We start from the raw sequence: 26,495 nt of genomic DNA, 5'->3' as shown, positions 1-26,495 counted from the left end.
CAGCTGGTCTCAAGCAGCATAGCTTCATAGAAATCAGTGGAGTTACATCAGTTGAGGATTTAGGCCAATAAGTTTTTAGAGTAATTGCTATAGAGGTTTATTATATTTCTAAAGAAGCCCATTGGGTCTGTTCCTGTTGAATTCTATGGGCTCTTTCCATAAGGGAATTTATCTCAGTCATTTAAAAAATTCTTCCAGTTACTTTACCTGAGTTTGAACATTGGCTATTTTCTGCTGGGTAGATCAAATGCATGGGATCTCCTCATTCCTGCTTGTCTTAGAAGAAACAACAATCTGATAAAAGAACACGCAGAAAAGATTCTCCAGGTTGTTCTCATGTTATAAACCTTTATTAAACAAAAATTCTAGGTGAAGGATCTTTAAATGCTATGCCCTGCAGAGCAAATGCATTGTCACTGAGATTTTAGTAGAACATTTCTATATCCATATCTTGAGAGTTTCTACATATTTTATTCCTGCATCTGTTTTAATTAAAAATCAAACGCTCTCAAGCTCCAGGAAAAACATTATGCTGAAGCATTTATCTTCTAGTTAGCATGGAAACAATTATGATAATTAATACTATTGTTCCTGCGGCTCCACCAACCATCATTCCAAGGAGATTCCCATGGACCTGTGCAGCCTGGCATCTCTCACCTGTATAGAAGAAGGTGTTGCCTGAGGGACACCTGGGAATAAAAGGCAACAAATGTAAAGGCTTGGGGTGTATTTTCCTGCCCTGCAGGGACATTGCAAGATCATCCATCTACATTCAGAACTCCTGAAAGAATTCAGGGGCCTGTCTGCTGTGGACTGAGGACTGTTTGGTTTGAGAGAGGATGTTCCATCTAGACCCAACCTTGAGCAGGGTCCTATGGGGCACCCCATCCCAGAGCTGAGAAGGAGAGGGAGCTCAAGGAGTCTCCTCTGCCCCAAAATGGCTGGGTTGCATGGGGCAGTTCCCAGTAGAGGGTTTCAGGCCAAGTCTCCCACATCATCCCCACTTCCTTTAGGGTAATTTATGTCCCCTGGGAGCACCCACAAAGGGAGCAGTCCCTGCACTCCCTTGAGGACTGCTAGTAAGAGAATTCCCAAAAGCTGAGCAAAGGAGTGCTGTGTTCCTGTCACTGTGCCTGACAATGTGGAGGACTTGATACTAATGTCTGTAGCAGTGAACGGAGAGTCTTATCTTCTCATGAGCTGAATGTTTATTAGATGCATCAGCTAGTGTATGAGAAATCTGTGGCTGGCATGAAAGGGGCCTGTGGTACCTGCAGCTTGCTTTCCCTTTCACATTCACACAGACGCCATCATTTTGGCAAGGATTTGGGTCACACGGATCTCTCTTGTGGGACAGCCAGTCTTCAAGGGAGCCAGAGTTCAGGGCTGATCTCCTTTGCCTTTCAAGAATAAGGTCTTTGGTGATGGATTGGGCAGATTTAATAGGGACTTCAGTCTTTTTGAGATTGGTGAGATCTTTTGAAAAGGAAAAAAAGAGAGACACCGATTAATAGCGACTGATATTATTATATATTGCTCTTTTCATCCGAAAGGATCTCAACAATGACATATTTTCTCTCCTTGCTCCACACTCGTATTGGAGGAAGCTCTGCATGTACAAAAAGAGGAGAACATGCCCCTGCTATATACATTGATACATATAATATATCCATGTATATATACATATACTTTCTATATGTATATTTGTATCTCTCTCTATATCTATATCTATACCTATATATATCTCCATGTATACATACGTATACTTTCTATATATATAAAATAGAATGGATCAAATTAAAACCTTACAGCCTGGGATGCTTGAAATCCAGATCCACATTTTACAGTCTGAACCCACCACTAACACATATAGGAATCACTTCACCAATAACAGAGATTACTTGGCAAATGACTTCAGTGCAAGGCTTCTATGGTAGCTTTCTCTGAAATGCCCTCACATGGGGCTAGCTAAAAGGGGGAAACATCAAGATTTTAATACATGGATGCCAAGATGGCATAAGCAGGAGGAGTTTCATTTTATTAGGCACTGGGGAATTTTCAGGCTCCACATTAACCAAAGTGTAACCAGACTGCTGGCACAGAAAGTTGATGAAGTTTGGAGGCACTATTTAAAGGAAGATCTTAAAGCAGAAATAGGTGAATTAGAATATAAAGGGCTTTGCTGAAACATGGTGGAGTGACAAATATCAAATCTGTATGGATACAAGTTCCACGTAATAACAATAGAAAGATATTAATAGGGTTGTTCTACCAGCTTCCAGATCAGGGAAAGGTTATAATTGAGTGCACAATGCTGAGGGAGGTCAAAGAAGCAATGAATTCTAAGAAACAGTAATCAATGGTGATTTCAGTTAGCTGGGTATAAACAGATCAAGTGTCCTGATGGAACAAGGTTTAGAGTGGCAATTTCTCGACACATTAAATGATTGCTTCTTGGAAAGAGAATGGACAAGAACAGAGGAGGACAGGCTAGTCTCATCTTAGGGTGTGTCTACACTTAAAACTGCAGCAGTACACCTGCAGCACTGTAGCTGTGCTGCTGTAGCATTCAAGTGTAGACAAGCCCTTAGTAATACACTGGAGATGGGTAAAGAAGTTAGCTGACCCCCAAGACAAAAGAATGGAAATTAAAATCTTTAGACTCCTGATGGAGGCTATTCAAGCAACCTGTGCAGAGTATCCCAGAAGGAAAGCATACCCCCAACAGAAAAGGAAGCATGCAGGCATGTAAGAGAAGATTGGGGATGAAATTTTCAAGTGTCCAAGCAAAATATGAGACTAAGTCCCATTTTCAAGAAAATTAGAACTCTTGGGCCCAGATCCTCAAATGCATTTAGACACCCAACTCCCACAGAAATCAGTAGGCATTAGGTGCCTAAATACCTTTGAGGATCTGGGGCCTAGGAGCCTAAGTCCCATTGAAAGTCAATTATTTTGTCTTCTAAGGATTTTGATTTCCTTTCCGTTGAAAGTCAATGGGACTTTGGATCTAAAATGCCGTCACTTTTGAAAATGAAATTTAGACTCCTAAATCACTTAAGCTCTTCTGAAAATGTTACCCCAGAAGATTAAATGGCAAGGTTCAAGAGGTTATTCAATCAAAGAGATATCCTTCCAAAAATGGACACCCAAGCCAAAAACAAGCAATCAAGACATAAGATGGAAATTAGGAGCAGGGGTGATTATTGAAAATATACTAGCTCATTATATCAATCAATTATACATCCTTACTTGGAATACTGTGTTCAATTCCAGACATCCTTTTCCAAACAGACGCCACAGGCCAGATTTTTAAAGGTATCTAGGGACCTAAAGATGCAGATAAGCACCCACTGGGATTTTCAAAAATGCCTAGGTGCCTAACTCTTATTGAAATCAATGGGAGTTAGACACCTAGGAGCTCTTCAAAAATCACACAAGGTGCCTACCTGCATCTTTAGGTACCTAAACACCTTTAAAAATCTGGCCCTGCAAAATAGAAGGGGCTCAGAGATTGATGACAATCATTATTGGAATACCCATCTGAACTGACATTGAAGGAAAAGCCTGTTCAGTTTGATTTAGTTGGGGTTGGTCCTACTTTGAGCAGGGGGTTGGACTAAATAACCTCCTGAGGTCTCTTCCAACCCTAATCTTCTGTGATTCTATGAAGAGAAAGAAAAGAATCTGCACCTTTAAATTCTGCAAAAATAATGAGGTCATCATTTTTCAGGAAATTCCTCTGTCTCAGATGTTTGTGAGAGATGAAATTATTCCACCCCCAGTCTACGCTTCTATTACAGTTGCATGAAGGGTCGAATGTTCCAACAACAGATGGTTTATCCCATATTGAAGTATCATTTTTATCTGAAAAATAATAGGATTATTCATGACTTGTTTTTAATCAGCAAAAAGCCTAGAACCAAATGTTATTCAGTGATAGATGTTAAAACATTACAAGGACTTTTTCTGCATTAAAAAACTAGTGGTGAAGTCATGCCACAAAGTTAGATTCAGATTTTGAAAACTTGTGTGAGAGTTTAGAGGTTCTAGATTTTATCCATCATTATTGTTCTGTGAAAAATTTTTGTAATTAAAAACATTAATATAGAAAAGATCATACTGAGAAAGGTATGGAGAGATGGGGACTCAGCTGTTGCGGTTTTACTGTGCCATCAAACTCTTTATTGTTCTTATTATTAATTTTATTACAATATCACATAGGAGTTATAGTTATGAACCAGCTGGGTTCTGTACAAACATAGAACAGAAAGACTGCCTCTTCCCCAAAGAGTTTATAATCTAAGAATAAGGCAAGAGGCAATAGATGGAGACAGAGATATGGATGGGGGGGGCGGGGATTACTGGATGTGCTCTGGATGATGATAACTCAGAACTCCCACAGATTTCCAACTACTTTATTCATTAAATAAAATGCTTTAGATGCTTTGCATGACAGTTTTTGGATGACAATCTAAATGCAACCAAGCTGTCTGTATTCAAGTTTGCCAAACCACAAAATCTGCACGTTCAGTTGGTCAGGTGCATCACGGGAAGGTGATGCTCTTGTGGTGTTGCAATGTCACATTTTGACACACCACTCATCAGATCATGTCATTAGCTTGGAAGTATTCTGATCTCCCTGAGCCCATTCTAAGAACACAGGCAGAATTCTGGGTCTTGACTTTGCTTTGAAGAACTTTATATTTAGAGTCAAACTCATATATCTCTGGGCTCATTTGCCCCTATAATAATAAATAATAATTATTAATAAACACTTAACACTTACAGAGCACATTTTTATCCCACATGAGCTTATATCACTATTCCCATTTTACAGATAAGGAGTTTGAGGCGCAGAAAAGGGAAGAAACTTGCCCAAGGTCACCTGACCAAGTAACAGAAGAGCTGGGAATGGAAACTAGGCCTCCTGACTCCAAGTCCCATGCCCTCTCCACTGAATCACACTCCCTTTCTCTTGTGCATGCTGCTTCAGTCATTTTCATGCAGAAGCCACTTACCTGTCAAAACTTGGCTCTTGTCTGTTGTGAAGCTCCTGCTTGAGGACATCCTGTTCCTGATGTCAGGGTACTGGTCTAGCACTGTTAAAATAGCTTGTCTGTTCTCAGCAGGCCATTGCAGAACATCATCATTCTCTCCACTGCACAAGTGAAAAGAAATGCGGATGTAATCTGGATAGTAGGAATTAGATGTGCCACGAGGATACAAAGATATACCGTAACCATAACCCTCAGAACTATAAAACCGGGGACTACGCATCACAGAGCCTGAAACAGAAGTCTGGAGAATATGGGTGAAGTTCCGAATGAGCCACACAGCACTGGGGCACGGTGTCTCAGTTAGGGTGACATCATCAATAAAAATTCCACCAGATGAGCTGCTAGGATTGCCCCTGAGTCCTTGGAAGACGTATCTGAACTTTTCTTGAACATTGAGGGTCACATGGGCAATTTTCCAATTGTGGTCGCTATCTCCTACCAGAAGAAACGAGAACAAGGGACACGATTAATAACAATATACCTTAGGCGTGGTCTACCTTAAAGAGTTAGGTCAGCACAAGGTGGCTTACGTTGACTTTACAATGTCAGTGTCTACACTAGAATGCTGCTTCCACCAAAGTAAGTAGCCCACTATGCCAACATAATGACTCCACCTCCAGAAGAGGCATAGCGCTTATATCGATGTAGTTAGGGCCCCACCCCCGCCCTACCACTGACCACCCAAATTGTCAGCCGCCTCCTCCCACACCCTGGCGTGACAGCCTGAGCTGTCATCCAAGCATGTGGCTCACCTGGTCCCTGGCTAACAGCTCGGGCTGTCAGCGCCAAGGCAGCTGTCAGTGCTGGAGTGAGGGAGAGGGCCCAGCTGTGAGCCTGGCATCCAGCTGACAGCTTGGGCTGTCAGCACCAAGGTGATGCAGGGGGGCAGGGTGCAGATATTATCCCCATGTGGGACTGCCAGACTCCAGCTGTCAGTGTCCCACAATGCCCCACTTCAGTCAGTGGACGCTCCTGGTGAGGACGCGCACCACTGACAGAAGAAGTGTGGTTGTGAATTACAGTGGTATCTATACAGTGATTTAAGTTGACTTAATTTTGAAGCGTGGACAAGTCTTTAGTAGCACATTTATTGTTCTCCAAACACTTATTTAAACCGCATACTAAGACGTGGATTTCCCCATAACCCTGAAGGGTGGAGATTTCAAGTTGTTGCTATTGTACATTTATATTTCAGTATCACCAGAGCTCAGCTAGGCCAGGGGCACATTGTGCTAGGTGCCATACAAATATTTAGTAAATAGCAGTCTCTAACCCAAAGAGCTTACACTTTGAAAGACAAGAGATAAGAGGTCAATGAGACAAACAAGAGGCTCAGGGAGGCTGGCACCAGCTGTCCCAATATCACCCTGATTTTGCCAAGGTAAAATCCTTCATCCTGAAAATCCCACCTGCAGGATATTCCTAGGTCCCCCAAACTCCCTGGGTATTGCCACCACAATACCATTTCACGGTAGCTGAGTTTGTGCTGTTGAGCAAACCCACAAAAGTGGCAACTCTCATCAATGTTTGGGTTTGCATTTTTTTAACTTGGTCTAAAGTTATCTCAAAATAAACCATCAGAGTCAGATCCTTCCTCGAGGTGACTCTATGGCAGTCGTTAGAGTGACACAAGGGCTGAATGTTGCCCTTTCTGTTGTAGGAGAGCCGGATTCTGATACCTTTACTCACACTTATAGTTAGTATGACTGATATACTGTCAGAATATGGACTATTAGGTCTCTGACTTTGTGTGGTCCATACTGAGACCATTCATTAGCTAACCATTTGCCCTTCCCTATTATTCCATGGTGCCCCCAGGATGTCCTAAGTGTTCTCTGTTCAGACACAAGTTTAAAGTTTGATGTCAAAGCACTTGTATTAGATGGTGCCACTTAAATTCACAAAAAGAAAAGGAGTACTTGTGGCACCTTAGAGACTAACACATTTATTTGAGCATAAGCTTTCGTGAGCTACAGCTCACTGCACTCCTTTTCTTTTTGCGAATACAGACTAACATGGCTGCTACTCTAAAACCACTTAAATTCAGTGAATCATTGGAACCATGTTCTACTGGCAAGCAATAAGGAATTGATGAATTTTCTGCATGGAAAATGCTCTAGAAGCAAATACATGTGCAACTTGTCAGGAATGAAAGGTCTTATTTGCATTAACAATGCCGAGGATCATTGCTCCTATTTACATGAGAACAGTGATTAATTACCCCCATCTTGCAAATGTAAATCTTTTACAGTCCTGCTTTGCTCTTACCCAAAGCATTAAAATGGTGTCCTAAATTGTTTGGGACCATTCAAATTTCACCATCCAGGGCTTACATACAGCCATCTACCTAGTAGGTATGTTGTGCTCAGATACCAGAATGCCTACCTGGATAGCAAGATGCTGACCTGATTGGTTTAGGAAAACTCTTGTGTTTCTGAACCAGTTTGTCTCATTTCTGAACACACTATGGTATCCCTTACCCCCCCCCCCAATTTTTGGTAGTCTAATATTTTCAAAAATACCTTGAAAGGTTTTGACTTTAACCAGCATGTTAACAGTCCCGGTGCCGTTGTCCTTTCTAACCCAGATGACAAGCTTGTCCAAGGGGCTTCCGGAGATCTTATAGAAGAACTGGAGACACTGCTGAGTTCTCTTTGGGTAAAGGATCCGGGATTCTAGGAGAGCCATATCGTCTGCCTGGCCAGAGCTAGTGCTGAAGTACATGAAAGAACCAGCATCTACAGAGAAAGTGAGCATTAATTATTGCCTCTTCTTAATCTTTTTGCCTGCTGCATATGACTTGTGGTTGCATAAATGTATGTACAGTTCAGATGAAACAGCTGCATGTATAGTTAGTGGTGCTTTTCTTAAGCCTAACAATGCCCATCATCTTTTTGGTATTATCTCATATCCCCATGTCACCAATAGGGAAACTGAAGCACAGAGAGGCTACACAGAAGACCCAGGAATAGTATCCAGGGGCTTGACCCCAGTCTTTCTCTAGTCACTAGACTGTATTGTCAAACAGCCAAAGTCCCTTTAGTTACACCTGTGAAATAAAAAATGGGGGTGTGACATTTTGGGGATCACACAGACAGGAAAGGGGTTCTGTCACTGCCTGCTGTATAACTTTGGGTGCCTTAATGCTATGCTGCAATAGCTCAGAGCTCCGATGCCAGCAGCCACCCACTTAGTTACTCCTTGTAGGGTGACCCCAATAGCTCTTCTGCTCCCGACTCTCCCTATATCCATCCCCTGAGTTCTTAACTACCAGACACTTGGACTTTTTCCGTTGGGATCATCATCCCAGAAGGAGCGCAAACTGACCCAGTCGACAGATAACTGCTCAGGGTAAAAATAAACAAAAAGTTTATTTAATAGAAAAATCACAGATTCAGAGATGAAATCACAAGGAAAAGAAAACACATACCAAGTTACACAGAACTTAACCATAGAGACGCAACCTCAGACTTTACACTTCAATATTAGCAAAATACCCTTCTCTAACACAAGTAACCTATTGCCACTGAACAGTTTTCCAGCATGCCCTCTGTCCTAGAGGGGATCCAGTTTTTAAGGAACAGCACCCTGCTTAGATGCTGGCCCTGAGTTTCTGCATAGCCTGCACTTCAAACAACTTCCCTTTTAACTGGGTGAGTTTGCAGTTTTTTCCTCTTCCTTTCAGGCTATGAGAATTCATGGTTACAGAGAGTGGGGAAACTCCCTCCAGGCTCCCTTAGTCCACCAACCATCATCTTGGAGTTAGTTTCATGTAAACAGCGAGCCTGGGAGGTGCCCTGCCTGTCTGCCTGGTGGGAGGTGACACGGCAGCTGCACCCTCATTACTAGGACAATGTTCTACACATATCTCCACGCATACATTCATAACCATCTGAAGAAGTGGCAAAGAGTCCTGTGGCACCTCATAGACTAACAGACGTATTTGAGCATAAGCTTTCGTGGGTGAATACCCACTTCGTTGGATGCATCCAACAATAAGGTGCCACAGGACTCTTTGCCGCGTTTACAGATCCAGACTAACATGGCTACCCCTCTCACATCTGAAGAAGTGGGTTTTTTACCCATGAAAGCTTATGCCCAAATAAATCTTTTAGTCTTTAAGGTGCCACGGACTCCTCTCTGATCTCCAAATGACCATCAAGTTTCAGACATTACATGCTTTTCATGAAAGACCTTACTTAACCTACAGTTCTACTCTGTAACATTGTGTAGAACCCACTGATTCAATTGCTTATCCCTTGGGGTTCAGACCCCCCTGTTCTCTCCTGGGGGTGTCTGGACTTTGATTGTCACAGGAGGGGAAAGAATTCAAAGAAAGCCTGAAGGCTGTTCTATTGGCGATCCTTAGATTGCTTCCAAGTATCATTTCCCATTCCTAGTTTAAATTGTACCTGATCCTGTGTAACCATTCCTGAGAGAGTGTGAGTCTCCGTGTCTTCTTCACTTTAGTGGCTGGTCCACATAAGGGGATAAGAGTGTACCACAGCTGCCAGCAAATGGAATTGCTCCTTTAGCTCAAATGATAGCGGCTCATGCTTAGGGTCATTATACCTGCACTTCTTACTCAGGCAAAATTCCCACTGAAATCATATTTTCCCGAAGTCCGAGGGAGTTCTGCCTGACTACATAATGAAAAATCTGGTCCTTAGTTGTCAAACAAGCCTTTGAGAATTTTTCTTTACTTTAATGTGTGAGCAAATTCTTCCTGGACTGACACTGCCGGGCTCTGTGACTGGCTCATACTAGGGACTGACCTTGCATTTTTTTGTGATTCCACTAGTTTGAAAAATAGAAAACTGTGGATTTTGTGTAAAATTGTCATTCAACACATGAATAGAAGGACCTTAAAAATCATTGTTGTTTGATTCTTTAGGAAACCAAATATTGACCTGAGACTGTGCCAGCCTCAACACGCCTCACACTTCGTTTATGTTTCAAATGTAACAGTTATCAGAGATTTGCGTGCAACTCTTCACTCTTATGTTGTGCTAAAATCATTGTTAATCAAACAGAGGTAGATAGGGTAGGTCACATTCCAGCATATATTTATTATGCCTCTAGTTAAACTATAATACATGTTCTTTGTCCTCTTTAATATTGCTGATCTGGTCTAGAGAATGCAGTGTATATTGCAAAAAGGTTCTGTTTTGGCACTGGTAATATCAGCACCTTTGTTCCTCATTATCAAAAGGAAACACATTGCCAAGGTGCTGGGACAAGGGAAAAGGGTGCTAGCATGGCCAGGGTCATAACAAACAAGCCTTCTTTAGAACAGGATCCTCCAAGATAGTCATTCTTTTCCTGGCTTTGAAGTACCTTTCAGTTTGATCAGCTGCCAAATTTTTCCAAGTGTTGGCTGCAATGTTACCATCTGTCTGAAGCTGTCTGTAAAACACAGCTGTCACCCATGCTAAGGCATGAACAAAGTGACCTTTGGGGTCCCTAACTTTTACTCAGGTCCATATTTATTTTTTATTTTACCTTTGCAGCGTCCGAGAAGCGTGTGGTCTTCTTGTCCCATGAGGCTGCTCTTCTTATGGACCCAGTCTGCGTCATCTCCGGTGCCCTGAACCATGCCACAGATATTGGCAAACTCAAAAGCACACTGGTCCAAAAGGGTGTGAGTTGAAGCTGAAAGAACATGCATACAGTTAAATCCAAAGAAGACTCTAGTAAATAAAATGTGTTTTAAGGAAGACTTGGATAATGCTGTTCAAATTATTTTTCCCTTCTGTACGCTTTTCCTGAGGGATACATTTCTATGCAACACATCATACAGCACATATACAATCCTGCAACCTTTACCCTCCCTGAGTAGTCAAAATCATTCCTTAGGGAGCTATTACACAACTTGTTGGTTCCTGAAGGTAGCAAATAAAATCAGCTATCCCTGACTGATGCACAACCTGACAATTGGCTGATTTCTTGGAGTTGTCACAACTGCAAGGATCTGAAGGAGGAAGAGGTTAATTCATTGAGGGGGGGATCCCTGAATAAAGCACACATGAAAGGAAGCATAGAATTGGATGAATGTAAGTCTTTCATTCACTTGCTGGACTGCTTCAAAAGCAGTAATGGCTAGCAGAGACCTAGAAAGGGATTGGGATGGGGAAAATAACCTGCTCCACACATCACTCATCCCCGCAGTAAGGTAAACTGAGGACAAGTTTTCTATAATTCCTCCCAATTTGGCTCTCTCATCTTTTTATTTATTTATTTAGACATAAAAATGAAGGGGGAGCAAAGAAATCCTGTTAAAGTCCAAAAATGTGGAGCACTTGACAATGGCTCAGTGTGGACTTACTGCAGTTGTACATGCGGTTGAGTCTTTCTAAGTCAACGGCGCTGAAATCCAAGCGCTGCCCAATAACGTCATTAAATGCTGGTATCTTCGCAGTGATTGTTGGGACACTCTCGTTTTTGTTAAAGGATAACGGCTCATAATGCATTACTGATTCATAATCGTAGGGGGTGTTCAGGTCGGAGATTAACATGTCGTTATACTTCACAAAGTTGTGAGATTGGCCTGGTGAAAGAACAAATGAGTGATTCATTCTTAAAATGGTCAGAATCTTTCCGAAGGCAAAAATGTCCCTGGGATGGACATAATAAAGCTCAAAAGTTACAACATATTAATGCAGAATGGATATGGTGGATTCAAAGACAAATACCATATGGTTAGAATTAGAATCTTACATTATTGGTTTATGAAGCAATTTTGACAAGAAAGTCCTCATATTTTAGATCCCAATTTTCATTTCATGTGTCTTCTGCTTGTGCACATTTAAATAATTGCCAGATGCAGCTTTTGAGAGCTTTCACTTGTGAAGGCAAATGATGGAATTTTCATGCATGAACTATATTTGTGCTTGATGGTCACTCAGCTTGCACCTATAAATAGATCGTAAGAGCCAACTTCTGCTCTAACTCACACTTATGTAAACTAGATCAGTGAGAGCAGAGTTTGGACTTATGCACATGAGATGGCATGCACTAGTAACAGTGCTCAGAAATGGTGCATGTATATATAAGGCCACATTTTGAAAAAGTGGTTCCGAATGTTTTTTCCTTTTTCTGTCTCATTTGCTTCCCTTCTCTGCCTCCTTTATGCCTCACATTACAGTTAGTCTTCTTCTAGCTATGGCCTTGATCCTGCAAAGTGTGAAACTCTCTGGCTCCAATCCAGCAAAGCATACAGGTAACTGCTCAATTTTACTCATGTGACTAAATCTATTGACCTCAGTGAGACTACTCACACACTTAAAAGTTAAGCCCAAGCTTAAGGCTTTGCAAGAATTGGGGCCAGAGTGCTCAGCACCTCGCAGGATTAAGCCTTAAGGAATGATGAGCTTGTCTCATTCTGGAGCCTTTAATTACTGATGCAATGTTTGCCTGGGTATTCGGTTCACTGTAGAACAACCAGGGGTACTTCTGCTCAGTAGGGGGATGGATGCAACATGCATCCTTAGTGTGTAGAGTGCTCCCAGCCCCCGCTGGCCTGTGGGACAAATGACATCTTCCATTTAGAACTGAGTGAAAACGCAGTTTTGCCACACTAGATATTATAACATTTGCTGCAATTTTATCCATTTTCACATCCCTATGACACTAAAACGTTAATTTGGCTGCAGAAGCACATGAAATCATAACATTTCCATCATTTTCCTAAAAACAATTTTGCTATAAAAAAAGGAAAGACCTATTTTTTTTTTATGAAAATAGCCTCTATTTAGTGCAAATAATTCACAAAAGGGACCAGTTTCAAGCTCGCAGAGTTTCAGGGAAAGAGAGGGAAAAAATTAACATTTCATACTATACTGTGAACATTTTGGCTGCTTCTCACTGCTATGAAATTTCTTATTCTTCTTAGTTAGAAATAGCAGGTGGCTTCACTGAATGAACAATTATTACTAAATAGCCTCAGTTATACTATTTCCCAGTGTAGTTTACTGGGGTAAGCAGCTACATGCTCAACACAATGGTCTGGGACTCAAGGCTGAGGATTGTCTGAAAGTTTATGTTTATTTCCTTTTAGAGATTGGAATTGAGACTTTGACTGGATTCATTATCAGAAAGGATGTCACTCCTCCCAGGGTAGCACTATAGCTTCTTACAGCTTAGAGGCAGGTAGTCTACGCAGAAGCTCAGTTATAACTTTTAGATGAAGATCCGTTCTAAGACGAGCATGGCACTAGCTGCCAATAGAAGAAGCAGCTGGCAGGTTGCACAAATCCAACATTTGTTGACACATATTGTCAGTGATTCAGAGCCAGAAATTATCCAGTCTTTATGCAGATGCAAGATATGAGGAAGGCATGTGGAACCTTCCACTGTATCCCCCATGCAGTACCCAGCTAGAGTTGCAGTCTCTCAACTCCCGTAATAAACTTTAAGAGGTGTTTTCCCTCAGTAAGGCCTGCAGGATTTATCCCAGCGGGAAGTGGGATCTATAGCTTGTAATGACACCTGCAGAACATCGTACCTGCAGTAAAGTTACGCTAACATGCACTTGCTATATTTTTTCCTTTTTTGCATTAGGCAGGAAAATGTTATAATGCTCCCAGTCAATTACCATTTTATTGCATGTGTCATATTTGGGCTGAGAGGAGGCAGAGAGGGGTGTTATTGATCATATGAAAAGAAAGAAAAGAAAAGAAAACTGATGACTGGCTGGCTCCAGGGATCAAGAAGGCTGATGTGTTTAATGTCTATTTTGCTTCAGTCTTCACTAAAAAGGTTAATGGCAATCAGATACTCAACACAATTAATAGTGACAACAAGAGGGAAGGAATGCAAGCCAAATTAGGGAAAGAACAGGTTAGTAATATCCAGATAAATCAGATGTATTCAAGTAAGCATGGACTGATGACACTCACCCTAAGGTATTTAAGGAATTGGCTGAAGCCATCTCAGAACCATTAGCAATTACCTTCAAGAGCTCATGAAAGATGGATGAGGTCCCAGAGTACTGGAGAAGGGCAAACACAGCTTTTGTCTTTAAAAAGGGGAACAAAGAGGACCCAGGAAATTATAGACTAGTCAGCCTAACTTTGATACCTGGAAAGATACTGGAACAAATTATTAATCAATACATTTGTAAGCACCTGGAGAAGAATAGGGTTATAAGGAATAGCCATCATGGATTTTTCAAAAATAAATCATGCCAAACCAACCTAATTTCCTTCTTTGATGGGGTTACTGGCCTAGTGGATAGGGGGGAAGCAGTAGTTATGACATCTCTTGATTTTAGTAAGGTTTTTGACACTATGCCACATGATATTCTCATAAACAAAATAGGGAAATGTGGTCTAGATTATGCTCGTATTGTATAGCATAAAATGGGTGCACAACCAGTTGAAGACCATAGTCAAAGTGTAGCTATCCCTGGTGTGCTGTCAGACTGGGAGGGCATATCTAGTGGGGTCCCACAGGATTCAGTCCTGGATCCTGTATGGTTCAATATTTTCTTTAATGACTTGGATAATGGAGTGGAGAGTATGCTTATAAAATTTGTGGCTGACACCAAGATGGGAGGGGTTGCACACACTTTGAAGGACAGGATTAGAATTCAAAATGACCTTGACAAATTGGAGAATTGGTCTGAATGAAACAAGATGAAATTCAATAAAGACAAGTGCAAAGTACTACTCTTAGGAAGGAAAATTCAAATGTAAACTACAAAATGAGAAATAACTAGGATACTGTTATGCACATGTACAAAATGGTGTCTAGACGTCAGTACTGCTGAAAAGGATCTGTGGGTTATAGTGGATTACAAATTGCTTTTAGCAGGGGGTTGTACTAGATGACCTCCTGAGGTCTCTTCCAACCCTAATCTTCTACAGTTCTATGATTCTATGAATGTGAATCAGTGTAATGCAGTTGCCAAAAAGACTAATATCATTCTGGGGTCTATTAACAGAAGGGTCATATGTAAGACAAGGGAAGTAATTGTCCTGCTCTATGTGGCACTGGTGAGGCCTCAGGTGGAGTAGGGTCCAATCCTGAGTGCCACACTTTAGGAAAGATGAGGATAAATTGGACAAATCCAGAGAAGAGCAACAAAAATGATAAAAGGTTTAGAAAACCTGACCTATGAGGAAATATTAAAAGAACTGGGCATGTTTACTCTTGCGAAAAGAAGACTAAGATTCTAATATGTTAAAGTCTGTTATAAAAAGGACGGTGATCAGTTGTTCTCCATGTTCACTAATGGTAGGACAAGAAGCAAGGGGCTTAATCTGTACCAAGAAACATTTAGGTTAGATATTAGGAAAAACTTTCTAACTATAAGGATATTTCAGTTTGGAATAGGGAGGCTGTGGAATTCCAAGGGAGGCTGTGGAATTCCCATCATTGGCGGTGTTTAAGAACAGGTTGAACAAACACCTGCCAGGGATGGTCTAGGACCTGGTCCTGCCTCAGCACAGGGGACTGCACTAAAGGACTTCTCAAGGTCCCTTCCAGCCCAGCCTTTCTATGATTCGACTATTGGTAATGGGTTGTGGAGCCTTTCAACACATCCAAAAAATGGGGATAATTATACTTTCTGGTCTGTCTTGTCTATTGTAAGGATTAGAAACTGTTTCTTACTATGTATTTGTTTAGCACCTGGCACAGTGGAACCCCAAACTCAGCTGAAGCATGTAGGCCCTATATTTAATATTATTATTATATTTTATATTCAAATCCAACTCAAGTTAATAGCGACTGAAAATTATTGCCATCTGATGACTGTTTGGTGACCTAAGTGAGGTGAGTTGTTCTTAGTTCAGTTTAATGATGAAAAACACGGTATGTAAAGCCCCCATCAAGAGTTGCCCATCCCAGTCATGCCATGTTGGCAGTCCCAACACAGATGTTAAGGAAGGAATTGGCATGGATGTTCAACTCCTCTCTCGCTTTTAGAGACCTTTCTGCCACCACATGGGTCAGACACATGTTGGGGCAGAGCTGAGTGAGCAAGCATATACTACTGTTATCCGTTTAGTACAAAATGACAACTATTCAGTTTGGAGGACAGAAGAGAGTATTTTTACAATCAGTTAATTAGATAACTGAATTATTTTGGTACATTTTCTTTCTGTTTGTCTTGCATTTATTTAGTGCTTGTGAAAGGTGGTGGGTGGATAGCCCTGAACATTGTTTATCACATATACCATGGGCAACAATACCGCAAGCTTCCCTATACAGTCCCACCAATGAAACTCAACACTGAGCAAAAAGACCCACCTCTAAGAGTAAAAGAGTGGCTCATGGTCTTGGTGCTGAGAATAGCAATAAGGATGCCAATAGAGGTGATATTTGTTACATGGTCACATGGGACAGATTATTGTTGAATCTCAATTCTTCCATTCTTCTACTTTTATGTGTGCGTTCTCCTTTTCTTATTATTATGTATATCACATTAACCTCTAGCACTAGGACCACAATGTACTGTAAGTACTGTATAACTCCATAGTAAAACACTGCCCCGGCCCCAAATAGCTTCTAATTCAAAAAGAGAATACAGAGAAATAGGGAGAGGGAAAGCAGAGGTGAAATGACTTGCTTAAGGTCACACAGCAGGTCACTGGCAGAGCCAGGAGCAGAACCCAGGGCTCCTGACATCGAGGCCACTAGGCATTGCTGCCTCTCTGATCTGTGCTATCCTCAGGGGGGGGAAAAAAGCAGAGCTGAAATAAAATGATGTCGGACTATCTACTACATCTAAACGTGCATGAGTATCAGCTTTTAGAGATGCCTGATGCTGCACCCTTGACTCTCATCTGGCTCTAAAATTCCATGTCAGGATGCTTTAAAATCTTAGTGTATTAGTGAGAAAAATAAAATACTCTCTGTACTTCCCAAAATCTGTATTGATATTTAAAACTGACCTGGAAGAATTTCATCCCACCAGATGTTCACGTAATCATCCCGATCTGTCCTTGACTGTTCATGATAAAATCCCATCGCATGTAAGAGCTCGTGTTCTACAATAGCTTTATGGTCACACCGCTGCCCAATGGAAAGGTTTTGTCCAGTCTGCTGATCACCGACCATGGACCAGCACCTGAGAAAGAGAGAGAGTGCACAGTCATATAACCATAGAAGTGTAGGACTGGAAGGCACCTCAAGAGGTCATCTAGTCCAGTCCCCTGCACTCAAGGCAGGACTAAGTAATAACTAGACCATTCCTGACAGGTGTTTGTCTAACCTGCTCTTAAAAACCTCCAATGATGAAGATTCCATAATCTGCCTGGGTAATTTGTTCCAGTGCTTAACTACCATGACAATTAGGAAGTTTTTCACAATGTCCAACCTAAACTACCCTTTCTACAATTTAAATCCATTGCTTCTTTTCCTATCCTCAGAGGTTAAGAAGAACAAGTTTTCACCCTCCTCCTTGTAACAACCTTTTATGTACTTGAAAACTGTTATCATGTCCCGCTGCAGTCTTCTCTCCTCCAGACTAAACAAACCCAACTTTCTCAATCTTTCCTCCACGTAATGTTTTCTGGACTTTTAATCATTTTTGTTGCTGTCGCTTGAGAAGAGTTTGGAGGTCTGTATTTAAGGACTCAATTTACTTACTTTATCCAAAATGATGTTGGAAAAAATGTTCACATAAATATTTAAATAACCAATGACAGGTTTCAGAGTAGCAGCTGTGTTAGTCTGTATCCGCAAAAAGAAAAGGAGTACTTGTGGCACCTTAAAGACTAACAAATTTATTTGAGCATAAGCTTTCGTGAGCTACAGTTCACTTCACTGAATGCATCCGATGAAGTGAGCTGTAGCTCACAAAAGCTTATGCTCAAATAAACTAAATAACCAATATTATTATTTATTATATGTTACGGTGCTGACAATGTGCTCAGTGTTGACCAAGACACAGAATAAAGGCAGTCACTGGCTCTGAAGACAAACAGACATTATCACAGGAAGCCAGTATATGACAAGTTATGCCTGTTAGACAAGCTCATTCACAATGTCTTAGGTCTACGAGAGTTAAAAACGTAAGAACGGACATACTAGGTCAGACCAATGGTCCATCTATCCCTGTGTCCTGTCTTCCAATAATGGCCAATGCCAGGTGCTTCTAGCAGTTGAAAGTTTAAGGACACCCTGAGAATAGGTTTCAGAGTAGCAGCCGTGTTAGTCTGTATTCGCAAAAAGAAAAGGAGTACCCGTGGCACCTTAGAGACTAACAAATTTATTAGAGCATAAGCTTTTGTGAGCTACACCTCACTTCATCGGATGCATTTGGTGGAAAAAGCAGAGGAGAGATTTATATACACACACACACACAGAGAACATGAAACAATGGGTTTATCATACACACTGTAAGGAGAGTGATCACTTAAGATAAGCCATCACCAGCAGCAGGGGGGGGAAAGGAGGAAAACCTTTCATGGTGACAAGCAAGGTAGGCTAATTCCAGCAGTTAACAAGAATATCAGAGGAACAGTGGGGGGTGGGGTGGGAGGGAGAAATACCATGGGGAAATAGTTTTACTTTGTGTAATGACTCATCCATTCCCAGTCTCTATTCAAGCCTAAGTTAATTGTATCCAGTTTGCAAATTAATTCCAATTCAGCAGTCTCTCGTTGGAGTCTGTTTTTGAAGCTTTTTTGTTGAAGTATAGCCACTCTTAGGTCTGTGATCGAGTGACCAGAGAGATTGAAGTGTTCTCCAACTGGTTTTTGAATGTTATAATTCTTGACGTCTGATTTGTGTCCATTCATTCTTTTACGTAGAGACTGTCCAGTTTGGCCAATGTACATGGCAGAGAGGCATTGCTGGCACATGATGGCATATATCACATTGGTAGATGCGCAGGTGAACGAGCCTCTGATAGTGTGGCTGATGTGATTAGGCCCTATGATGGTATCCCCTGAATAGATATGTGGACAGAGTTGGCAACGGGCTTTGTTGCAAGATCTCTATCATGCATTCCTACAACTACAATACCCACCTGCTGAAGTGAAGAAACAGATTGACAGAGCCAGAAGAGTACCCAGAAGTCACCTACTACAGGACAAGCCCAAGAAAGAAAACAACAGAACGCCACTAGCCATCACCTTCAGCCCCCAACTAAATCCTCTCCAACGCATCATCAAGGATCTACAACCTATCCTGAAGGACGACCCATCACTCTCACAGATCTTGGGAGACAGACCAGTCCTTGCTTACAGACAGCCCCCCAATCTGAAGCAAATACTCACCAGCAACCACACACCACACAACAGAACCACTAACCCAGGAACCTATCCTTGCAACAAAGCCCGTAGCCAACTCTGTCCACATATCTGTTCAGGGGATACCATCATAGGGCCTAATCACATCAGCCACACTATCAGATGCTCGTTCACCTGCGCATCTACCAATGTGATATATGCCATCATGTGCCAGCAATGCCCCTCTGCCATGTACATTGGCCAAACTGGACAGTCTCTACGTAAAAGAATGAATGGACACAAATCAGACGTCAAGAATTATAACATTCAAAAACCAGTTGGAGAACACTTCAATCTCTCTGGTCACTCGATCACAGACCTAAGAGTGGCTATACTTCAACAAAAAAGCTTCAAAAACAGACTCCAACGAGAGACTGCTGAATTGGAATTAATTTGCAAACTGGATACAATTAACTTAGGCTTGAATAGAGACTGGGAATGGATGAGTCATTACACAAAGTAAAACTATTTCCCCATGGTATTTCTCCCTCCCACCCCACCCCCCACTGTTCCTCTGATATTCTTGTTAACTGCTGGAATTAGCCTACCTTGCTTGTCACCATGAAAGGTTTTCCTCCTTTCCCCCCCCTGCTGCTGGTGATGGCTTATCTTAAGTGATCACTCTCCTTACAGTGTGTATGATAAACCCATTGTTTCATGTTCTCTGTGTGTGTGTGTGTATATAAATCTCTCCTCTGTTTTTTCCACCAAATGCATCCGATGAAGTGAGGTGTAGCTCACGAAAGCTTATGCTCTAATAAATTTGTTAGTCTCTAAGGTGCCACGGGTACTCCTTTTCTTCCTGAGAATAGGGTTGTGTCCCTGACCACCTTGGCTACTACCCACTGATGGATGTATTCTCCATGAATTTATCTAGTTCTTTTTTTAACCCAGTTATGCTTTTGGCCTTCACAACATCCCCTGGCAATGAGATCCACAGGTTGGCTGTGTGTTTGTGAAGAAGTACTTCCTTATGTTTGTTTTATTGCTACTGCCTATTAATTTCATCAAGTGACCCCTAGTTCTTGTGTTATGTAAAGGTGTAAATGACACTCTCCTATTCACTTTCTCCACACCATTCATGATTGTATAGGCCTCTGTCATACCCCCACACACAACCCTTAGTCGTCTCCTCCCTAAAATGAACAGTCTGAATCTTTTTAATCTCTCCTCCGATGGTCCCATCATGGGTGCCATTTTGCCATGAAACATATGGCCAGACTGGAATACACATACAGACACCGCCCTCATCAGTGAAGACTGAACCTTCCACCTCTTGTGCTAAAGAAGAATTTGTCACTAGTGGGATTTAGGATGAGAAGCACATAGGCATCTTATGAGGGAATATGTAATGTGCTGGGATAATATGCTGCTATTGATTCCTGCTCGGTTTCTTGGCCCTGGGCCAGCAGGAGTTAAGAGTGTTGCAGAGGCAGCATGCTCAGCATCTAAGGGAAGGGAACACTTTATGTCATTCACTGGTGACTTCTCTGGATGACTCAGAATTGGCCCTGATGGGATCCAGAAAGAGCCTCTTCAGTCTGGAGGATAAATGAGCCAAGGCAGAGTGGAGGACAGGGGAAACTATAATAATCTTTTTGACTCTGAAAAGGCCTTTAAGAAACCCTGAGAAAAAAGAAACACACATAAGTGATATACTGGATAAGATTCTTATCTTTTTCTAGCTGCCTCCTTTGTACTCAGTGATCTGGGGATAGTTTATACACAGGAAATAAAAACTGTGTTTCAATAACTTGAGCTTTCATGGCATCTTTTCTTCCAAAGATTTCAAACCCGAAATTCTGCCTCTCAACACCCCTGCAAAATAAGTAAGGAGTGTACATAGGGATCACTTCACCCATCACTGAAATGGAAACACCTTTGGGGAAGAAGGTGGTGACTGTTTAAGGGTGTGCAACAAATCTACACAAAGAAAATTAAACAAGAATCTAGGAGGTCATCATAATACTTGCCCATTAGATTTTTGAAATCTTATATAGGAGCTCTCTCCTTCATATGGCTTGAAATCCACACAAGACTTAAGACGGAACATTTCAAACACTTCAAGTATGACTCCCTTGGCATTCAGACCTGGAAAATATATTTCAAAAAGTACTGTTAATATATTGTAGATCACTTGTCTGTGGAGACAAGCTATATGCTGTACATACATTATGCCAGTGGTTTTCAAACTTTTTTTCTGGTTATCCAGTAGAAGAAAATTTTTGATGCCCGTGAACTAACAGAGCTGGGGATGAGGGATCTGGGGTATGGGGGGGGGCTCAGGGCTAAGGCAGAGGGTTGGGGTGTGGGGGTGTGGGGGTGAGGGGGTGAGGGGGTCAGGGCTCTGGGTTGGGGTGCAGGATCTGGGGTGGGGCCATGGATGAGAGGTTTGGGGTGCAGGAAGGGGCTCTCAGTTTGGGGAGGGGCTCAGGGCTGGGACAGGGGATTGGGGCATGAGGTTGGGGCAGAGGGTTACCTCTGGCAGCTCCCAGTCAGCAGCACAGCCGGGGTGCAAAGACAGACTTCTTGTCTGTCCTGGCACCGCGGACTGCACTGCGCACTGGAAGCAGCCAGCAGCAAGTCTGGCTCCTAAGCGGAGGCATGCAAGCAGCTCCGCGTGGCTCTCGCCCACAGGAACTGGCCAATGGGAGCGTGGAGCCAGTGCTCGGGGGGGAGTAGCGTGTGGAGCCCCCCTATCGCTCTCCTGCCTAAGAGCCGGACCTGCTGCTGGCCTCTTCCGGTGTCAGAATAGGTAGGAACTAGCCTCCCTTAGCTGGGCAGCATGGCCAACGGGACTTTTAAGTGCCTGGTCGGCGGAGCTGACCAGAACCTTACATTCCTCAACCAATACTGGGTCGCGACCCACAGTTTGAAAGCCACTGCATTATGCTATATCACAGTCAGAGACAAACACTTTAAATTACATTTTTTGCTATATCTTTGTGATGCTGTGGAATTTTGATCTTAAGTGTAATTGGTGGGCATGCTTATTAGTGTATTTTTAAAAGCTTTGAATGTCATAATGTCATTTCTCTTAGGGTCAAATTCTGGTATCATGTTAACTCCAATGAGATCAGTATTTGCCCCTAAAATTTGAAGAATAAAATATAGCCTGCTTTACCGAGGTCATCACCCAGAATATAGGGAATGGGGAACTTCCATCTGTATTTCTCATTTCTCAGTGCATTACGCTTATTCTGTTGAAAAAAGGGGGAAAGATTAACAGTCAGTGGTGCATCCCTTGGAATAGGGAAAAGGGCTACTAGTAGTACTGTAAATATGATGAGTACGAATTACGTCCATGCATTTATAAAATACTTACTGGCAGTAAGATATCCCCCTGAAAGAGGTTCAGGCCGGCAGCTGAAAAGCAATTTAGGAACAGATTATTTAAATGAAATCTTAAATACTGTATGTTATATCCTGAAAAATGCTGAGTTTATAGAATCGTGGAAGTTTCAAGTCCACAAGTGACATTTATGGATAATTATGAAGGACCTGTTTCTAGTCTCATTGAAGTGATGGATCTGTCCCTAAATTAACAGCAGATGCTGCTACCTGATTCAACAGGTTACTAAAAAACATGTTACGAGAGGTTTACTCTGCCTTATGGCTGTCTATGCTCCAATGTCTTTGCTTCACTATAATCAAAGCTTCATAGATTTTAAGTTTAGAGGAAACTATTCTAATTATTCCGATCATCAAGTCTGACCTCCTTCATAACACTGGCCATAGGATTTCACCCCATGATTCCTGCATCAAGCCCAGAACTTGTGTCTGAGCTAGAGCATCTCTTTTAGAAAGAGATCAGTTCTGATATAAAGACTTTAAATGATTGAGAATCCACTATGTCCTTCGGTAAGCTGCTGCAATGATAAGAATAGAATAGATTTTATATATATATATATATATATATATATATATATATATATATATAATCAAAATCAGATTACAAAATATAGAAAATTAAATGAGGTGGGTTCATTTTGCTATGTGTTTTTCCATGTAATTTCTATACAATTCAGACAGAAACACAGTAAAGCCACTAAATTACTGCCCACTCTCTAGAACAGCTGTTATGACAGCGGGGGAAGTGCTAACTGGCTTCTAAAGCAATTCCTAATTGGCACCCCACTCTGGGTCATACGGTTAATTGGAATAGTATCATTCACTTCAATGTAAATTCCCCTCAACTATAGATCTGGCCCAATAGCTCTGAGTCTTCAGGAGAGAAAGGCTCTCAGCCCTAGTGGCTGTTCATTAACATCACCGAATTACCACCCAGGTCAGTATGACCTCGGGTTTTCATGCAGGAGAAGCCCAAGGTTTGGACAGCAGGATTGTTGCAGGGCTAAGATTCAGGAATACTGGTGGTGCAGGAGGATGGTCAGTCCCAGACTGCCTTCATTATGTCTGTTTATGTCCATTGATATGACTGCCTGCCCTGCCTGAGCATGTCACCCAGTTTAAAAAAAAAAAGACTAAAAAAAAATTTAAAGCTTCTAAATATTAGAAAGTTGCACCAGCATTTTGCTTACAACCATCTCAAAAGGACTGCATGGGAATTAGAAATGCAACCCACCTAAGTTTATTGCTGGAATGTCCTCCCTCAATTCACCAGCATCAGCATCGCGTGCTGTAAGAAAAGCAAATTAAGAAGAAAACATTATACATTCCCTGCTCCAACCACAGAAAATAAAAGAAAATATCTCAACCCTAGAAATAGTTTACCGAGTCCTTACCTTCTCCCTTCGGAAGGTGTCTAACCTGAAAAAGAGCAAAATACATGTGGTAGAAGTTGTATAACATGCTAAAAGAGAGGATCTGGCAACACAAGAGTTAGACTTACCGAGAATGTAACGCAATAGGTAAAGCATAATAAGAGACATAGGCATGAGAAGAAGTAAGTGGAAAGCATTCTTGCAGCAGAGAGAGAAAATGGGGCATTTACAATTTACAACGCTTACAATTTATAGAACAGTTTCTTGAACTTTGCACTTATCATCGGGAAAGAAACTTTGAACCCATCATTTTTACCAGGAGAGTTATTAAAATAGTAAAGATTTTTTCAGTTGCATGATATCATATCGTGATCATTGTTTACCTAAGGCTATTTGCAAGAACATATAACTGAGCAGCCTGATATCTTTCTGTCAGCTTATGCTCTAATAAATTTGTTAGTCTCTAAGGTGCCACAAGTACTCCTTTTCTTTTTGCGAATACAGACTAACACGGCTGCTACTCTGAAACCTGTCTTCATTCCAAAAGCTGAAGGGCCTGACCCCGACCTCAAGTATTGCTTCCAGGTCTGAATTTGGCCCAGAGATTAAGGAAGTTATCTCCGTTGCTGACTGTAGTTCACTCTGTCAACATTATGGGACAATTCTAATCTCAGTTACTCTAGCAAAAATCCAAATCAACTCCATTTGCTTTATGCTCAGAAACATGCACTATAAACTCTGCAAGGTGAACTTTGTGGCATTTCCTGGTCCTTCTGTCTCTCCCTATAGGTTTTACCACAGGATGATATAATATACCTATAACATAACAACAACAGCTTTGTTTTCAGATAGTCTGCACACAAACAGTGCAAAATGTATGTATGATGAGCACCTGGCTCAAACTTCGTACAACAGTGGTTGGCTTCCCAAGCTACCTCTTTCTTCTTCTTGCAGACTCTTTGCTCTGTACTTGTCGATTAATGTGTCTATTATAGCCAAAGAATTAGTGATAGCTATAGTTAAGGTTCCCTAAATGTTTACATTCTAATACTTTTTCATTTTCTCACAGCTTTCTGAAGCTTTCAACCTTCCAAGTTGAATTTTTCCAGGTCTGATTTCCGAGTGAGGGTGAATTGAAATAAATGTGTCTGATTCTACGAAGGGAGACCAGGTGGGTGAGGTAATATTTTTTATGGCACTAACTTCTGTTGGTGGAAGGAACCAAGCTTCACAGAGCTCTTCTTCAGGTTTCTCTGATTCTCCTGTCATTCACACTGAGCCAAAAACAACTCAGTTTAAATCAGTGGTGTTAGATGGTATAGAACTGGGGTAAGTGAACAGAGACTCAGGTTCCGTGAGGTTCTCTTTATGTGTTGACTTCTTATGGAATTTAAGGGCCTGGCAAACTTCTCTCAGGGCCTGGCAAACACATTTATTTAAACTTGATTAAAAGTTTCCTTTTTACTGAAAACCAGTAAAAAATATTTCAAACAAAATCTTGGAGCAGGTCCCAGGAGAAGCCACACTGGCCACTTCTTGCTCTGTGTACTTTTTACAGTGAAATCGAAATCTGTTGTGCATGAATTGCCTAAGACCAGTGCATCATGAGCACAGTAAACATATTAGCACAGAAAACAAAAATAGGTATGTAGATGATGTTCCTTCTATCTGTACATACATTACAATCACCAACAGGTAAGTAATTCAGACAATGTAAGGAACTATAAACAGTAAAAAAAAAAAAAAAAGCACAGAAGTGTTTTTATTTATGAACAAACCAGAAAGGGCCCATCCAGCTCAAAATAGCTTCTCTAGGACTTCTGAGCCTTGGAAGCTCTATGAGCTTCTGAAGATCACCAGGAATAAAAGCTGCTTCCAAATGCAAAGTCTATGGTTCAGTGACTATCATAGATAGCCCCCCGCAAGCTGGTGAAATCACAGACTCCATCCAACATCACCACATAGGAGAGGTGAGTTCTCTGTCTGGCAATCAGCAAAAGGAGATTTATAAAGGGACTGTAGGCAAGAAGACATCTGGATCTCCCAGGATAACAGCTCCGTGCCTACCAGCCAGAGATAAGCCCACTGAGCCAAAGACTAAGCTTCACACCCCCTGTGACTGGAGAATACTCGAGAAAGTGGGGGGCGTCTGAGAGATCACAGGGTACCTCACCCAGTTCTTGCCAAAGAGGTGAGCAGGAGCCGTTAGTGATCAGGGCAAGAGAGTGAATCCAATTCAAAATCCAGGTTGTTGCTCTTTAAATAGGAAAACCTGTCCATCTACAAATGTAATGGCCCTCACAAGAAATCTAGATGGACCAAGGATCGAGAGGTTATTTACATGAGTTCCCCATCCTGGTGTTTTCACAAGACCACAACACACAGGGATTTTTTTTTTAAGGAAGGTTTTGCCCTTCCCAATGGACTGAATTTTCGCCTAAACTATAGACAGGCCTACTTAAAAGCCTGTA

General features: G+C 41.6%; 1 protein-coding gene across 1 annotated transcript; it reads right to left on the bottom strand.

The window, feature by feature from the left end:
* Positions 1-319: 319 nt before the first annotated feature.
* On the bottom strand, positions 320-24,330 carry MEP1A (meprin A subunit alpha). Its single transcript, XM_043510150.1, has 14 exons — positions 24,153-24,330; positions 24,046-24,070; positions 23,886-23,939; positions 22,626-22,666; positions 22,425-22,500; positions 21,274-21,391; positions 16,958-17,133; positions 11,386-11,607; positions 10,563-10,712; positions 7,583-7,798; positions 5,022-5,495; positions 3,694-3,867; positions 1,272-1,476; positions 320-689 (listed from the first exon to the last, which is right to left on the bottom strand). The coding sequence occupies exons 1-14, from the start codon at positions 24,219-24,221 to the stop codon at positions 542-544; spliced, it is 2,148 nt and encodes a 715-aa protein (XP_043366085.1). The 5' UTR covers positions 24,222-24,330; the 3' UTR covers positions 320-541.
* Positions 24,331-26,495: the final 2,165 nt, after the last annotated feature.

The sequence above is a fragment of the Dermochelys coriacea genome, chromosome 3 (genome assembly GCF_009764565.3).
Source record: "Dermochelys coriacea isolate rDerCor1 chromosome 3, rDerCor1.pri.v4, whole genome shotgun sequence".
NCBI classification, from domain to species: Eukaryota; Metazoa; Chordata; order Testudines; family Dermochelyidae; genus Dermochelys; species Dermochelys coriacea.
This window is presented reverse-complemented; position numbering and strand designations above follow the sequence as displayed.